The 15,589-nt window shown below is 42.9% G+C and overlaps 1 protein-coding gene across 1 annotated transcript in view; it reads right to left on the bottom strand.

Moving 5' to 3' along the window:
- The window catches only part of LOC140740046 (lipoprotein lipase-like), a 253,470-nt gene extending 240,354 nt beyond the window's left edge, over positions 1 to 13,116 (bottom strand). The window contains exons 1-2 of the mRNA XM_073068874.1: positions 12,837 to 13,116; positions 1,997 to 2,166 (exon numbers count right to left, since the gene is read on the bottom strand). Of these exons, the coding sequence (XP_072924975.1) occupies positions 1,997 to 2,166; positions 12,837 to 12,930 (264 nt within the window). The 5' untranslated portion in view covers positions 12,931 to 13,116. The remainder of the gene's footprint in view (positions 1 to 1,996; positions 2,167 to 12,836) is intronic.
- Positions 13,117 to 15,589: the final 2,473 nt, after the last annotated feature.

Raw genomic sequence — 15,589 nt, 5'->3', positions numbered from 1 at the left:
AAAGAGCTCGAAAGATCTTTGGGGACCCGAGTCATCCCAACCACAAACTGTTCCTGCTGCTACCATCCAAGAAACCTTAACCACAGCATTAAAGCCAGGACCAACAGGCTCCAGGACAGCTTCATCCACCAGGCCATCAGACTGGTTGATTTACGTTGATACAATTGTATTTCTATGCTATATTGTCTGTCCTGTTGTACATACTATTTATTCCAAATTACTATAAATTGCACGTTGCACATTTAGATGGAGACATAATGTAAAGATTTTTACTCCTCATGTATGTGAAGGATGTAGGAAATAAAGTCAATTCAATTCAATGAGATGCTGAAAGTGGTCAGTTCACAGACAGGGTTGGAATGATTGGCCTTCAGTAACAAGAACCAGCTTCCTCCCTGCGAGCTTTGACTGGTGTGTTTTCCCAATAATGTCTATTGACTTCAGTTCCCTGATGCCATAATTGACCTGCCTTGATGTTCACTGCAGTCACCGTCATTTAAATTCAATTCTTTGGTTCACTTTTGGACCAAGGAAGTGAGTTCTGGAGTGGAATAACCAGGTGTCGATAAGATGGTCATTGAAGAACAATTGATGGTGCTGTTGTTAACATCTTCCTTTACTTAGCTCCTGAGTCAGAGAAGACAGTAAAAATCAGTGAAATTAGATGTGCATTACACTTCGTGGGTAATGTTCCATATTGTCAATAGATGCCAGTGTGGTAGCTGTACTGGAACAGTTCTGCAGGAGTGCAGATCTTTAGCATTACATCTGGGAGGTGACCTGGTCATGTTGACTTTCTCATAGCTAGCACACTATTTCTTAATATTGTGCAATGAAGAGTGAATCTAATTGGTTGGAGATGATTTTTGTGATTGTAATGATCTCAGGGAGAGCTGAGACAGATCTTACGGCTGCAGATGTTTCAGCCTTGTCTGGACATCTCCATGCTGAAGATTGCTGATATTCTTTGAAGAGATTGTTGATAATGGATTACTGAAACTGTTCACAGTGAGTATTGATTTAGAATACTGAGACAGTATATGGAGTGTCAATAGCTATTTGTGCCCCCTCCCCAGTTTAGTCATGATTATTGTGATTTAGATTCTTGAGTTCTCAGGACATGAAGGAATATGGAGGGAAGGTAGGAGATTGGGGCTGCGAGGCAAAATCAAGTCAAGTCAAGTCAACTTTTATTGTCATTTCGACCATAACTGCTGGTACAGTACATAGTAAAAATGAGACAACGTTTTTCAGGACCATGGTGTTACATGACACGATACAAAAAAACTAGACTGAATTACTTAATAAAAAAAAACACAGAGAAAGCTACACTAGACTACAGACCTACACAGGACTACATAAAGTGCACAAAAACAGTGCAGGCATTACAATAAATAAAAAACAGGACAGTAGGGCAAGGTGTCAGTCCAGGCTTCGGGTATTGAGGAGTCTGATAGCTTGGGGGAAGAAACTGTTACATAGTCTGGTCGTGAGAGCCTGAATGCTTCGGAGCCTTTTCCCAGACGGCAGGAGGGAGAAGAGATTGTATGAGGGGTGCATGGAGTCCTTCATAATGCTGTTTCCTTTGCAGATGCAGCATGTAGTGTAAATGTCCGTGATGGCAGGAAGAGAGAAAATGAATCAGTCATAATGAAATGGCAGAGAAGACTCGATGGGCCAAATGGCCTAATTCTGCTTCTATATCTTATGGTCTTAAGGTCTTTTTTCTGAGATTACAAACACTGGAATGGGCTGCCGGTGGCGGCAGATACGATAGGGTCTTAGAAAAATAGAGGGTAACCCTAGGTAATTTCTACGGTAAGGACATGTTCGGCACATCTTTGTGGGCTGAAGGGCCTGTATGGGTTGTAGGTTTTCGATGTTTCTATGTTTCTACTGCAGCCTAACTGGCAGACATCAGCAATGCAAGCTTGTAAGTGATTGACAAAGGTTAGATACAAACGTTTGCTCAATTTACCGATTTGTTGGAGCTTACCGTCCACCCGTGGATGACTAGGAATGTTCTTGCCGTTTGATTGAAGTTGCATTCCGAGATGCTTTCCAGCTGGCCAGGGATAAGGTAACAGGAATCACCCTCTGGATCCAAGGCACTTTGGAGAGAGAACTTTGTCACAATGTTGCTGAAGTCCTTTTTTGTCTGAGGAGCTGTAGTGGGTTAAGACAAACTATGAATTTCCTGCATGCAACATTTAGATCTGAAGGAATAACAGGCAGGCCACTCAGTCTTGAACAATGTAAGCATGCCTCAGCTCCTTATTAGACAACCAGTTCAATGCAGAACGAGTGATGGAAATATTCATCAAAGGGGAACAGGTGGGATACATAGATTAATGAGATGGCAACAATGCAGAAATGTACAAGGCAGGTAAGTGGCTGGAAGGAAGTAAACAGACAGTGAAATGTAGGAGATCAACAAGAATAGGTCATGGTACAGTAGGAGAAGGTGAATTTATGATTGCTCAAATGTAACAGAAACGAGGCAGAATTACTTCCTACACAAGCAAAATCAAGTGTGAAAAATGTAAAAAGAAATACAGGCATTGTCTATTGTCATCACTACACACTGCTTGTCATCGTCTATAAAACACTGTCATTATCTCCATAAAATACTACAGGCTCTTGTTATCATTTCCATGTACCATGGCTGGATGCCCTTTACATCCTCTCGAGAGTGCAGGCACTGCCTGTGAACATCAATATAAAACATGGTAGTTACCACTTGTTGACATCACCATGAAACGCCACTGGTTACAATCTCACTGTCACACTACAGGAACTCTTTGGCATAATCTCAATGAAACACTGTAGGCAGTGGTTGTTAACATCTCTATAAGACATTGCCGACACTGTTTGTATAATTTCAATATATCACTGCCAACACTGTTTGCCATCAATCTGTATCACACTGCAGGGTACTGTTCGTTATCAGTTTGATAGAACACTTCAGTCACTGCTTGTTACCATCTGTTTAAAGCACTGCAGGCATTTCATTATCACCTCTAGTAAGAACTCCAGGCACTGCCTAGTATCATCTCTATAGAACTCTGTATTACACTGCAAGAAGCCTTTGGCATCTTCTCCAATGTTCATTACCATTGGTATAATGTAGGTAGGCACTGGTGTTATCATTTTTATAAAACGCTGAATGTTATCTCCATAAAACACTGCAGACAGTGCTCAGTACTGTTGGTACGGTGTTCAAAAGCACAGGTTGTTACCATCTCTATAAAACACTGAATGTTACCTTCATTAAACAATCACTTTAGTAAAATGCAGGATAATGTACTGTATTCATACAAAATGGTGGAAGAACTCAACAGGTCAGGCAGCATCTATGGAAATGAATAAACAGTCTGAGACTCTTCAATTGGACTGGAAAGGATGGGAGAAGGGCAAACCTTAAGGATGTGTCTAAGCACAACTCAAAACCCATCTATAAGTTTGCCGATAACACAACTACTGTTGGCAGAATTTCAGATGGTGACAAGGTGGTGTACAGGAGTGGGATAAACTATCTGGTTGAATGGTGTTGATAATAGACATCAGGAAGGGGAAGTTGTGGGAACACATACCAGTCCTCATCGAGGGATGAGCAGTGGAAAGAGTGAGCAGTTTCAAATTCCTGGGTGTCAGCATCTCTGGAGATCTATCCTGGGCCCAACATATTGATACAATTACAAAGAAAGCACAAAAGTGGTTGTATTTCATTAGGAGTTTGAGGAGACTTGGTATGATGCCAAATACTCTGGCAAATTTATACAGATGTACAGTGTAGAGTATTCTAACTGGTTGCATCACCATCTGGTATGGAGGAGCCACTGTACAGGATCGGAAAAAGCTGCAGAAAGTTGCACACTCAGCCAGCTCCATCATGGGCACTAGCATCCCCAGCACCGAGGACATCCATCACCCAGGACATGCCCTCTTCTCATTGCTACCATTAAGAAGGAGGCATGAGAGCCTGAAGGTACACACAAAATGTTTTAGAAAAAGCTTCTTCCCCTCTGCCATCAGATTTCTAAATTTACAATGAACCCATGCGCATAACTCACTATTTTTTTTCTTAATTGCTTTCCTTTTGCACTATATATTTCATTTATTTTTAAGATATATTTCTTATTGTAATTTATAGTTTTTATTATGATGTATTGTAATGTACTACTGCCACAAAACAACAAATTTCACATACAACACGAGTGAATCTGCAGATGCCGGAAATAAATAAAAACACAAAATGCTGGCAGAACTCAGCAGGCCAGACAGCATCTATGGGAGGAGGTAGTGATGATGTTTCAGGCCGAAACCCTTCATCAGGAGTGACGACGCTTTGGGCCGAAATGTTTCAAGCATTTTCTATTTTTATTTCAACCTTGAAGGATTTGCAGTTAAAAAAAATTCATGTGGATTATTTAGTTGAGCTTCTGGTTAATGGTGACCCCCAACATGTTGCTGAACTCAGTAGCAACTTGATGATGGTAATCCCAATGAATGTCAAGGAGGTGATTGGACTCTCAGGGATTACTTGCCTGGCATGTTTGTGTTACAAATGTCACTTGCCCATGCCTAAATGTTGCCCAGGTCCAACGCTGGGAACTCATGATAGAAAGTAGGTCACTACTGAAGCAGCTGAGGATGGTTGGGCCAGGGACACTGCCCTGAGGGACTCCTGCAGTGATTGATCTCCAACACACTCAGCATTATACTTTGAGTGAGTTACAACTTCAGCCTTTTGTGTCCTTGCCTGATGCATAACAACTTCAGTTTTACCAGGATTACTTATGCTTCACTCAGTCTGATTTCAAGGGCAGTCACTCTCACCTCATCCCTGGAATCCAGCTGTTAGGACCACATTTAGACCTAGACAGCGAGGTCTGGAGTCGTAATCCTGGCAAAACCATACTGGGCATAAGTAATCAGGTTATTGATGAGTAAAATACAGTTTGTTAGCACTGTCAATGACAGTTCTGTCACTTTGACAGCAGACTGAGGGTTCAGACATTCATCCTGGTTTTTGTTCCGAAGACAAGGAGCAGAAGACCCCTCAACTCCTTCAGCCAGGATTCTGTCCGATCTGCCCCAACCCTCACCTTCTCTTCATTTTAGTTTCCACAGCATCAAATTCCCTGATCTTTCAAAAATATACCCACCTCCCCTTCAAACACTTTCACATTCACCTCTCACATCTTCCTGGAACAGAAACTTCTGGATATTCACCATAAAAAGAAATTTCTACATATCTCATAAATAACTGCCCATTTGTTCAATGAACTTACAGACCGTCCTGCTGGTGGGAACCTCAACAACTACCCTCTCATGTCCCCTCAGGATCTTAATGTTAGTATTACCCTTTTCAAATAAGGATTACCGTATACACTGTACTCTAGGGGTGATCTCACCCACACTCAGTATAATTGCAAGAATGCTTCTTTATTTTTAACCTCAATAAAAGGCCAATAAACCATCGTCCTTTCAATCCATGTCCTGCAACTGGCTGCTAACAACTCATGCACTAGGGATCCCTCGGTACATGCAACCTTTGTCAATTTAGATAGCATGCTGCCTTTGGATTCCTCTTGCATGACTTCACACTTTTCCATGTTCAGCTGCATTCGCTAAGTTTTTGCCTGCACATTAACCTATCTCTGCTCTGTTGCCAACATCTTCATTGGATTATGAATTTACCATCTGACTTCATGCGCTCAGTGAACTTGGATACTTTGCACTTTGTCCCTGCTCCAAGTCATTAATATAAACAGTAAATAATCAAGCCTGGAGCACTCCGCAAGTTACAACTCTCCAGCTAGTAAAAGACCAATCATTCTGAATCTCCACGATAACCAGCCTTCACTGCATATGAACACACTTCCCCCAATACCATGGGCTTACTCTCATGCTCCAGCCTTTTCTGTGGATCTTTATCAAATGCTTTCTGGAAATCCACATATTTCATATCTACTGAACTCCCTCCATTAACTCCTTGAAGGATTCTAGCAAATATGTCAAACATGATTTCCCTTTCATGGTTTGATTATATTAAGTTTTCTAAATGAGCAGTTATCTCTTCCTTGATTATAGATCCCAGGTGGTAAGCGAAATTGCCTTTAAGTTCTCACTTTTTGTTTCTCTCCCTTTTCAGAACAGTAGTGGAATAGATCAAGGTCCTTAAAGAGGGCATACCAGAGCACTTAGTAATGGTGATGTGATTTTGAACTGTACACTTTGTCATTAAGAATAAGGTTGAAATTTGCATCTACTAACATAACAGTGGTGACAGTGGTGTGCACCATTCTGCAACAGGTCCAGACACTTAGTGGCAGTGGCAGTGCTCGCGATGGTGACCACAGGGGAAATGAACTCATCAGAGGAGTCATAGGTAACTCTTCTGCAAGACTGAGTCACACTGCAGAAACAGGCCCTTGTTCATACCAACCATCAATTCTAAACCAATTTACCAGCCTTCTGTGTCTCCTCAATCCAAATGCAAGTATCCCTATGGATCTTCTCCAATAACTTCCCTACCACTGATGTAAAGCTCACTGGTCTATAATTACCTGGGTTGTCTCTATTGCCTTTCTTAAACAAAAGAACAATGTTACCTAATCTCCAGTACAAGTACATTTATATCAAATAATGTATAAATTATACAACCTTGAGATTTGCTTGCTCACAGGTAGCCACAAATCAAAAAACCTGAGAGAACCCAATTTAAAGGGAAAAAAGACTATAAAATATAAAATGAAAGACCAACACTCGCGCATGAGAAAAAATATGCAAGTCATACTAACATCTGAAGCAAAACAACAGCATTCCGAATCAAATTATATGACTCTGTGACTCAATGGCAAGTGAGACAGCAGCCCTTTGTCATAGAAAACTACAGCACAAAAACAGGCCCTTTGGCCCATCTAGTCCATGCCAAACCAATTAAACTACCTAGTCCATTGACCTGCACCCAGAACATAGACCTCTATACCCCTCCCACATATTTACGTATCTAAACTTCTCTTAAATGTTGACATTGAAATGGCGTCCACCAGTTGCATTGGCAGCTCGTTCCACATTCTCACCACCCTCTGAGGTAAAGAAGTTTCCCCTCATGTTCCTCTTAAACATTTCGCCTTTCACCCTTAACCAATGAACTCTGGTTGTAGTCTCATCCAACCTTAATGGGAAAAAAAGCTATACCCATAATTTGGTATATCTCAATCAAATGTCCCCTTAATTTTCTACATTCTAGGGAATAAAGTTCTAATCTATTCAATCTTTCCTTATAGCTCAGGTCCTCCACTCCCAGCAACATCCTTGAAAATTTTCTCTGTACTCTTTGAATCTTATTTACAGCTTTCGTGTAGGTAGGTGATCAAAACAACACACAGTACTCCAAATTAGGCCTCACCAACATCTTATACATCTTCAACATAACATCCCAACACTGGTACTTCGATCTATGAAGGCCAAAAGCTTTCTTTATGACCCTATCCACCCGTGACGCCACTTTCAATGAATAACAGACCTATATTCCTAGATCTCTTTGTTCTACCACATTCCTCAGTGTTCTACCGATCCCTATGTAAGACCTACCCTGGTTGGTTCTCCCAAAGTGCAACACCTCACACTTGTCTGTATTAAATTCTATCTGCCATTTTCAACCCATTTTTCCAGCTGATCCAGATCCCGCTGCAAGCTCTGATTGACTTCCTCACTGTCTAGTACACCCCCAATTGTAATTCACACATTTACTGATCCAGTTAACCACATTATCATCCAGATCATTGATATAAATAACAAACAACAACAGACCCAGCACCAATTGCTGTGGCACTCCACGAGTCACAGTCTTCTAGTCAGTGAGGCAACCATCTCCTATCACTCTCTGGCTTCTCCCACAATGCCAATGCCTAATCAAATTTATTACTTGTTTTTGAATACCAAACCTGACCAACCTCTCATGAAGGACCTTGTTAAATGCCTTGCTAAAGTCCATATAGACAACATCCACTGCCTTGTCCTCATCAACTTCCTCGAAAAACTCTATAAGATTTTCTTCATGAGGAGAGACCTCATGAAGTCTCATACCATCAGAGTGAACATGGGTGAGAAAACGTCCTCATTACCACACCCTGACCTCCCTCAGTGCTCCTCCACATTAAAAACATTTGGAAGAAGCACCGAAAGTATCAAGGGCATGGAATGTTCTCTGGGTGAGATCTTCAAAGTCCATCACCACAGATAATATCACCAGACATTCAGCTGACTAAGCCCTGAAGGAGATAGCTACCAGACTGGATGTGCAGCAAATACTGAGTGAACCAACAGCTGGGATAATCCTGCTTCACCTCATTCTCTTTGAGTATAGACATAATGGAGACTGAGGACACTGTCTATCATGTTGTGACTGCTATATTGTGCTGCACGAGATAGACTGGGAACACATCTAGAAGTTCCTTGGGCCAGTACCCTAGTCCCAACTGTCTTCCACTGCTTCATCCCTGATTTTCCACCAGAAGGTCAGGAGTGGCAATGTTCACTGAGGATCATGCAATTTGCCACTGCTCAGTAAATGAAGCAGCCCATGCCTGCATTCAGCCAGACCTGCACAATATTCAGGCATAGACAGATAAATGACAGTAAAAAGAGGTGAGCATGGATATCAGACTGCTGGAAAATTATGCTGAAGAAGCAGTAAATGGCAGACAAACTGAATAAGTATTTTGCATCAGTCTTCACAATGCAAGACACTAGCAATATGGTGGAAGTTACAGGTGTCAGAGGTCATGAAGTGTGTGAAGTTACCATAACTAGAGAGAAAGTTATGGGGAAACTGAGAGGTCTGAAGGTAGATAAGTCACCCGAACCAAATGGTATAAACCCTATTGTTCTGAAAGAGATGACTGAAGAAATTGTGGAGGCATTAGTAATGATATTTCAAGAATCACTATATTCTGGATTTGGTTCTGGAAGACTGGAAAATTGCAAATGTCACTCCACTCTTCAAAGAAGGGAATGAGGAAGAAGAAAGGAAACTATAGGCCAGATTGTCTGACTGCTTGGTAAGATGTTGAGGTCAATTATTAAGGATAAGGTCTCAGGATACTTGGAGGCACATGATAAAATAGGCTATAGTCAGCATAGTTTCCTCAAGGGAAAATCTTGCCTGACAAATCTGTTAGAATTCTTTGAAGAAATAACAAGTAGGATTGACAAAGGAGAATTGGTTTATGTTGTGTACTTGGATTTTCAGATGGCCTTTGACAAGGTGTCACACATGAGGGTGCTTAACAAATCTATGAGCCCATGATATTCCAGGAAAGATTCTAGCATAGATTAAGCAGTGGCTGATTGGCAGGAGGCAAAGAGTGGGAATCTGGTTGGCTGCTGGTGGCTGATGGTGTTCTACAGGGGTCTGTGTTGGGACCAATTCTTTTTACTTTATACCTCATTGATTTGGATGATGGAATTGATGGCTTTGTTGCAAAGTCTGCAGATGATAGGCAGAGAGGCAGGTAGTTTTGAAGAAGTAGAGAGACCACAGAAGGACTTAAACAAATTAGGAGAATGGACAAAGAAATGGCAGATGAAGTGTTGAGAAGTGTATGGTCATGCATTTTGGTAGAAGGAATGAAAGGGTTGACTATTTTCTAAATGGAGAGAAAATACAAAAATCTAAGGCACAAGGGGACTTTGGAGTCCTTGTGCAGGATTTCCTAAAGGTTAATTTGTAAGTTGAGTAAGCTAAATGCAATTTTAGCATTCATTTCAAGAGGACTAGTATATCAAAGCAAGGATGTACTGTTGGGACTTTATAAAGCACTGGCGAGGTTTCACTTGGAGTATTGTGTGTAGTTTTGGGCCCCTTTTCTTGGAAAGGATGTGCTGAAACTGGAAAGGGTTCAAAGGAGGTTCACAAAAATGATCCCAGGATTAAATGGCTTGTCATATGAAAAACATTTGATGTCTCTGTATTCGCTGGAATTCAGAAGAATGAGGGTGACCTCATTGAAAACTATCGAATGGCGAATGGCCTTGTTAGAGTGGATGTGGAGAGGATGTTTTCTATGGTGGGTATGTTTAAGACAAGAGGAATAGAGGAGTATCCCCTTAGAACAGAGATGAGGAGAAACTTCTTTAGCCAGGGAGTGGTGAATCTGTGAAATTAGTTGCCACAGGCAGCTGTAAAGGCCAAGTCTTTATGTATACTTAAGGCCAAGGTTGATAGATTCTTCATTGGTTAGGGCATGAAGGTATGGAAGGAGGAAAGGCAGGAGATTGGGTCTGAGAGGGAAAATGGATCAGTCATGATGAAATGGCCTATGGCAGGCACGATGGGCCAAATGGCCTAATTCTGCTCCTATACCTTATGGTCTTATAAACATCCACACTGTATTACTGCAAAGCCAATGACCATCTCCAACAAGAGGGAATCTAATGATATTCATTGAAAGTACCATAGCTGAGTCCTTTACCATCAGCAACTTGAGGATCATTACTAGAATGACCACAAGGGCACTGTACCTACAACAGTAGGTTAGAAGCCATGCATGTATTGTTGGTTTACGTACTGACATCAGTATGTCAGGAGAGTAAAGATAGTTCTAGAAATGCTCCAGAAGTCTGACATCATCCAGCACAAAGCAACCCAGTCGACTAACACCCCAATAAGTAGCTTTTTCGATTCCAAATAAGCTTCTTCCATTGATAGCACACAGTGCCTGCAATGTGCCCTATCTACACAACACTACACATTACCTCTAGGATATTACACTTCATAAGTAATTAATACTGAAGAAAATAAACTGATCAATCTCCATCTGTTTCCCAGAGTGTAGCCATGGATATTGTGAATGCATTATTACCATTTTGCAAATTTGATAGATTATTAAATACTTCCTGCAAATGTTGAAAAATTATTTTTTTACTCATTGTTTAAAAAAGGGGGAGAAAGAACACTGAGCTGTAGATTTCTTCAGACATAAGGAGGTCTCTAAGGCCTATTATAAAAAGTGATAACGGAAAAAATCCAGAGGGATTAGACAATGTCAACATGGATTTATGAATGTGTTTGACAAAACTCATGGAGTTATTGAGGATCTAACTGGTAGAGTGAATAGAACTAGTGGGTGTGAAGTATTTGGAATTTCAGAAATCCTTTGATAAAGTCCCACATGAGAGGTTAGTGTGCAAAATTAAAGCACAAGGGATTGAGGTAATGTGCCTGCCTGGGGTTAATATTCAGGAAACACAGAGCAGGAATAAATTAGATTTTGTCAGTGCAGCAGGCAGTGACTACAGGTGTCATGAGAACTTCGAAATAAGAAAGTATTCAATTCAGTTTTTTAAAAATCCAAAAAAGTAATCAATATGCTGTTGAAATGATGATAGGCTGCGGACTGTGTGTACCAGTAAACATGCAGAATGGCAGGGTAAAGGTCTCTGACTGGGTCTGAAGACAGAAGCGGAATGCCCTGCTGCCTTGGTAAGAGCACAATAAAGGACTGGCTCCAGCAAATTTCATGACATTTGCCAGTGATATTAAACCTCATCATGATTCTGTTTCTGATTTAGTCTCAGTACCTCATTCACCAGAGAAGCCTTCAGGAAGCAGTTTCCCTGACAAGGATGGGGGGTGGGGGGGGTAGAAGATTTAAGAGGGGATCTCACTGTACAGTAGGGCATGCTGGGCGTTTGACGGACAGTCAGAGGAAGTGGTTGAGGCAGATACTATAACAACTTTTAAAGACAGTTGGGGGTACATGGATAGGGAAGTTTGAGAAGGTTATGGTGCAAACACTGGAAAGCAAGCATGTCCTAATAACCACTAGGACAGAAGGGCCTGTTTTCATGCTACAAGAGGGTGCTTTCCTTGGCTGCCAACTTTCAGATCACGGTTCAGAATCGAATGTACCTGGAAAGACGTTTAGGGCTGAGACGAGAAGGAATGGGGATAGTGAGCCAGCGGATTCTCTGCCCCAGACTATGTGGAGGGGAGCGTATTTAAGAAGTAATCCTATTTCTAGACACAAAGGGGTTGTAGAGAGAGGGAATACGCTGCTTTGAGAAGATCATCCTGGCCACATTAAACACAGTTTGGTCAACAGCTCCCGGATCCGCCACCTCTGCGCGGAGCGAGCACCACCACCCGCAGCTTCCCTCAGGTCCGCTCCTTTGCAACCGAAACTCCCTCCGGTATCAGGGGCGGCTCAGCACCACGCTGTCCGAAGGCTCCCCTCGCTCCCGGCCCAGGGCTACGGAGCGGGGAATCCTGTAGCTCCTGGCCCCGGCCAGAGGTTACTGTAGGTCAAAGCCAACGCGGAACCGTCTGTTCTCCACCATGCGGGTGTAAACGGTAGTGTTTTACGGAGAGATATTTCATTCATTAGGGGAGTGTACAACGTTGTGTGTGTGGGTGGGGGGGGGGGGAGGATTCACAGAGTGTATCAGTGTGGTTGGGAGAGTCGTGTGTGAGATTGTCACTGTATGGGGAGAGGAGTGAGTGAGTGTGTGTGTGTGTGTGTGTGTGTGTGTGTGTGTGTGTGTGTGTGTGTGTGTGTGTGTGTGTGTGTGTGTGTGTGTGTGTGTGTAGGGGTGGAATCACTGCATGGAGGAGATGTCTGTGTTTGTGAGGGCAGTAAACGGGGTGTCACTATGTGTAGGGAGTGTTGCTGTGAGTGGAGAGTTGGAATGGGTCACTATGTGTGTGAGGGCAGTTTACGGGTGTCACTGTGTGGAGGGAGTGTTACTGTGAGTGGAGGATTGGAGTGGGTCACTGTGTGGGGAGCTAGGTATGGGGTCTGAGTGGGAGTCGACCCCCGCGTTACCTGTATGGCTCTGGGCTTGGCTCGGACACACTTGGAAGAGGGGTGAGAGCAGAATGCAGATCCAGGGCCAGTCCCAGCTCCCACACATCGGCATGGTCCCGCCGTCTCCACGCAGCCTTGTGTTCAACAGAAACTTTCTTCCGCCAACAATCCGTCTGTGAAAACAGGTCGGCTTGTCTCAATGTCCCTGTGCCGGTGCCGGCTGTGGCTCGCTGCCTCTCCTACTCGCTTCCTCCCTCCGTTCTGTCACAAACACTTTCTCTCCCACTCTGTATATTTGTCTGTTAGCGCGCGTCTCCCCTTCCTTCTCTTTCCTCACCCCCTCTAGCCTCCTCCTTCTTGCCCCTTTCTGTCTCTCTGCCCTCTCTGTCCCTCTCCCTTTCTCTCACCTCTCCCCGTCTTCCCCTCTGCCCTTTCTCTCTCACCCCTCTCCCCTCCCTCTTTTTCTCTCACACCTTTGCTCTCCCCACTCAATCTCTGTTTCTCTCAGCTTCTCCTTTCTCCCGCGCTCTCTCACGCCCACTGACTCGCTGTCTGCTAGTGGTCCTGTCACACTGTTTTCGCAGTTCCCGGTGGGTTATGCTAATCGCTGCCCATCTATTGGTTACTCATTGACCCGGGGTGGAGGCTTTTCCTCAAAGTGAGCTGTTGAGTGCACTGCTCAAGTTTGCTAACATGTACTGCGGAGTGTGTGTGTGTGTGTGTGTGTGTGTGTGTGTGTGTGTGTGTGTGTGTGTGTGTGTGTGTGTGTGTGTGTGTGTGTGTGTGTGTGTGTGTGTGTGTGTGTGTGTGTGTGTGTGTGTGTGTGTACACGGACGTACATCGGAAGCACCGGTCTCTTTCCCTGTCACACTTCGCAAAAAAAATGATTGATGAGACAGATGTAGTCAAGGTCCGCTTCCCGACTCTCTGCCCCCTACAACGCCCCCAAGCCCCAGTTTTACAAGAACATTCCCAGGAGTGGGAAGAACAATCAGTAATCACCACCCCTAACACTTGCCCCTATGAATGTTGCCCCTAGAAGTTCCCTTTCTATTGACAATCCACCTGATTCAGACAGAATTGTGGATGATTATCAGAATCCTGCTCCAGCTCCTGGTTCACACTGGAGACTCTCAACAAACCAACTTCTTCACTGCAGAGTCCAAAAGCCTGGAGTCGGTAAAGAGCCTCCAGAGTGGCTCTGAGTCACTGTGTGACTCCTGATTGCAGATATTGAACCAGATCACAAGCAATTTCAGATCAAGGGTCAGACAGGAGAAACTGGGTGTGCTCTCCTTAGAACCAAGATCAAGAGATGTGAAAGATCAACAAGGGAAGAGGCATGCTGTTCTATAAGATGACCCATTTAAAGTATGGCCAAAATGTACATGGGGAATGTGCAGATTATTGTTTACAGGCAGACTGGCGTTTGGGTGCGGAATCCTGTCACTGTCGAGTTAGTACAAACAGGTCAAATCAGTGCTGTCAGGAAGTTCTGAGTAAGGGTCCCTGACACAGAACGCTGGTTTCTTCTCCTTCCACAGATGCTGCTTGATTGGCTGAGGACTTGCAGACTTTCTATTTTTGTTGGTTAGGCAATGAGGCAGATAATCTGTAAACAGTGAGGGGAAAAACAGACAACAAATAATTCCACTGGGAGCTCATAGAGACTTAATGGGCTGAATTCCTTCTGTGCTGTAAGTGTTGAATTCCAATAGAATAAAGCTTCTTCTCTACATCCACTATGCACAGGTCCTGTCTGATTAAAGATGTTTGTAGGAAACAACTGAGAAATATGATTGATGTGGGAGTCAAAACCAGATGTAGGTTTCAAGTGGTAGGACACCAATTATTAAGGCCAGATAACAATGAGGTCATACAACAATCAGGAGGAATTCAATGGGTCAGACAGCATCTGTGGAAGCAAGTCGATGTTTCAGGTCAGAGCCCTTCATTTGGGCTGAAAAATAGAGGGCCCATAACCTGTACAAAGAGGTGGTGGGAAAGGGGTGGAGCATGAAGTACCTTGACCCAAAACATGGACTGTCGATTCTCCTCGAAGGATGCTGCCTGACATACTGTGTTCCTCCAGATTCCAGCATTGGCTGTCTCCTTTGTCTCCAGCACTGCTATCATCTTCCTCTTCTATTACAGTTTGCATTCAAGATTATTTCATGTAAAGGAAAACAAAATAAGTTTTGCTCCAGATCTGATACAGCACAAAAAAAAAAATATTTTCCTCAGTGGTGTTGAGGATCTTTTAATGATACAGGTTGTGGTTATTGAGAGGCAGAGAAAGTTTTGGTTTAAGTCTGAGTCTCCTTGTAGTGAATCACATTTACCCGAAAGCTTTTTAAATGGGAAGCAGGAGGGAACATAGGAAGCTGTTTGATCTAGTCTAGACATTGAAAGGAGTTAAACTTCTGAGAACAGCTTCAAGAGAGATGTGTGCACAAGGAGAGACTGGTAAAGCTGGTGAATGGGCAACTTATGGCATCTTCAATAAACACCTCAGACAGGATGAAGAGGTCAATACTCCCCAATGCCATTAGGCTTTACAATTCTACCGCCAGGACTTAAGAACTTTTTAAAAGCTATTATTAATGCTTTTTGAGATGGTGATTTAGATGCATATCATTTTTTTTTTCTGAGTTAAGTATTGTATGTAATTAGTTTTGCTACAACAAGTGTATGGGACATTGGAAAAAAGTTGAATTTCCCCATGGGGATGAATAAAGTATCTATCTATCTATCTATCTATCTATCTATCT

The sequence above is a fragment of the Hemitrygon akajei genome, chromosome 16, assembly GCF_048418815.1.
Source record: "Hemitrygon akajei chromosome 16, sHemAka1.3, whole genome shotgun sequence".
In the NCBI taxonomy this organism is placed as follows: Eukaryota; Metazoa; Chordata; class Chondrichthyes; order Myliobatiformes; family Dasyatidae; genus Hemitrygon; species Hemitrygon akajei.
This window is presented reverse-complemented; position numbering and strand designations above follow the sequence as displayed.